The sequence below is a fragment of the Austrofundulus limnaeus genome, unplaced genomic scaffold, assembly GCF_001266775.1.
Source record: "Austrofundulus limnaeus strain Quisiro unplaced genomic scaffold, Austrofundulus_limnaeus-1.0 Scaffold601, whole genome shotgun sequence".
Classification (NCBI taxonomy): Eukaryota; Metazoa; Chordata; class Actinopteri; order Cyprinodontiformes; family Rivulidae; genus Austrofundulus; species Austrofundulus limnaeus.
The window spans coordinates 238,052-240,390 of NW_013953003.1; the positions used below are offsets into that span (position 1 = coordinate 238,052).

Consider the following 2,339-nt stretch of genomic DNA (forward strand, 5'->3'; position numbering starts at 1 on the left):
CTCCTAAATCACTCGTACGCACAACTTAAGAACATATCTGTGCGTATGAACAGTTCTTGAATGAGGCCCAATGATTTTGACTACAGAACAGAATTCCAGTTGTTTTGTTTTTAAAACACCCCCATGTATTCTGACAGAAAACTGCATCCACCTTTATGACTGTGTGCCCCCTCCACCCCAATGTGCTGTGTTACAGTGGATGTCACAACTCACCATCTTGTTGTGTGCTGTGGTCCTTTGTAGGTTCGCTGGGGTCACTCCTTCCAATGTCGTTAACAGCGACCACTCGGAAACGGTAGGTGCAGAAGGGCTGGAGGATTAGCTGTAGGTGGTTGAAATCCCCTGGAACTACCTTCTTCCTCTGCCACTTTTCTTTTCTCTTGCCTGTCAGTGGCTCCTCGTGGACCTCCACATGGAACTCTAGAAAGAGATATTACGAAGTTTTGGATTGTTTTCTAATGGCTGTGCAAAATCAAAGCATTAAATATGTAGTGGAAACGTGAATATCTTCTCAAGAGACAGTCCTGTTAACTCCACCTTTTTCATCCTGCCTGCAACATCTCAAAGTTTGATTAATGACTCCTGTTAATTCATCTGATACTTCACCCTTAGGCCTTAGAACAAAGGCTAGACTTCCTGTCGCCAGTTAAATTGTTTATCACCTCTTTCAGGATAAGGCTGGAATAAACATTGTTTGACATCAAAAGACTCCCATCAGATTTATCTGTGGGTCAGCAACGCCACCCTGTGGACGTTTTATCTACTAACCCTGAAAATATTTTATTTTCACCCAGGTTTTCTGTTTATAACTATAAAAAGCATCTGTGAAGTGTCAAAATAATATCTTGGTACTCTGATTTAATTACTGTAATAATCATGACATTGTTTAAGTAACTTGATCTGGTTGATTATCTATTACTCTGTTCTTCTGTTACATGTCCGGATGGTGTCATGTGACCACCGCAGAAAGTCTTAACCAATGAGAAGTTCCGTTGTGAACAGGGAGTATTTTCATTGTTCTGCCATGTGTGGAGTTCGAAGAAGCGTTTGAGGAGGAAGCAGTAGTTTTTTTTAGCTCCAGCTTCCCCCATCCCGGGGCGAGGCCATTCTTTTCCACTTTATACTTTTTTATAGTTAATCTTAAGGAGCTTTCAGGAAGGAGATTTAAATTGATTGAAACGATGAGGCTGATTTAATTCAAGTCGGACGACCTCAGTGTGCTCGCAAGGAACGCAGCCGACACGGTGTGCTGGACATCTCCAGTGAATGCAGCCGGCAAACCAGATGACCAGGGAACTTCTGCACAGCTAAGACTCGGTTGGACTTCATGTGCCACCCAATTAGCATAGAAGTATCCATTCTGGCGTCTACAACTTTGCCGGTAGGAAACATCTTGCTTAATTAATCTGATGGTGTGTTCAAAGATTTAAGTCATATCAGAGTATAATCAATGTTCATTCTTCTTCCCTTGAGCTCCCTCTAGCGGTAGGCTTAGGAATAGCGAGTAGTGTCCTACTGAAATATGTGTAGAAAGCATTCACATGGTAATCATGCCAGATTAATTARATCACTTCTTGATTAAGTTTATGGAACTGATTATAAGTGTGTTTTGTCTGAGAAATGATTTGTATTGCATACTGTATATTTCCCTCTGAACCTCATTTTAAATAATACACAGATGAATTTCCAAACGTGATTTGTCTCCGACGTGTATTTCCTTGCCTCACACCGTCATTAAACTGAAAGAATAAACGCCTTCATATTTAGAGATTGAATATTAAAAGAAAGTTTTTCTGAAGTTTTATTATAAAAAAAACTTTAGTGGTGCCTCGAGGAACAGATAAATTGCGTATTTAAACAATTCACAAATTATCTATTTTAGAATTCTAGCATTTAATACCCTTACAAATACATGTGCAAGCAAGGTTTAATTAAAAACAAACTAAAAAGCATGGGACAGCTCATCTTTGTATAAGACTACTGCATGTCTTAATGCTTTATTTTGTTTTTTGTTTTTTCTTTCTTTTTTTAAACTGATGTTTTGGCATTATTGTTCTTTTTATAATTTGAATGCGACCACCACATCTGTTTTCAGTGTTACCAGGCTTGGTCCTGATGTGATGCACAGAAGATGGATGATGTCACACACAGCGCCCTGTTTACAGACGTAAATATGGATGCTACATGTTATCTATCTATTCTGAAGTTTTGCAATCAGGACAGACTAAATCACTATCTGCCATACTTGTTTCAATCAGTGTTTACATTTGATCTTGTTCCTTCATGTCTGCTGTGGTGCAGAAACACAAGTTTAATTCTTAAAAAGCTGTGGTGGGCAC

The 2,339-nt window shown here is 39.1% G+C and overlaps 1 protein-coding gene across 1 annotated transcript in view; it reads right to left on the minus strand.

Annotated features, from left to right (window-relative positions):
* Nucleotides 1-213: 213 nt before the first annotated feature.
* The window catches only part of LOC106531143 (neural cell adhesion molecule L1), a gene marked incomplete at its 3' end in the record, with an annotated part of 69,753 nt that continues 67,627 nt past the window's right edge, over nucleotides 214-2,339 (minus strand). The window contains 1 exon segment of the mRNA XM_014026929.1: nucleotides 214-420. Within this exon segment, the coding sequence (XP_013882383.1) occupies nucleotides 214-420 (207 nt within the window).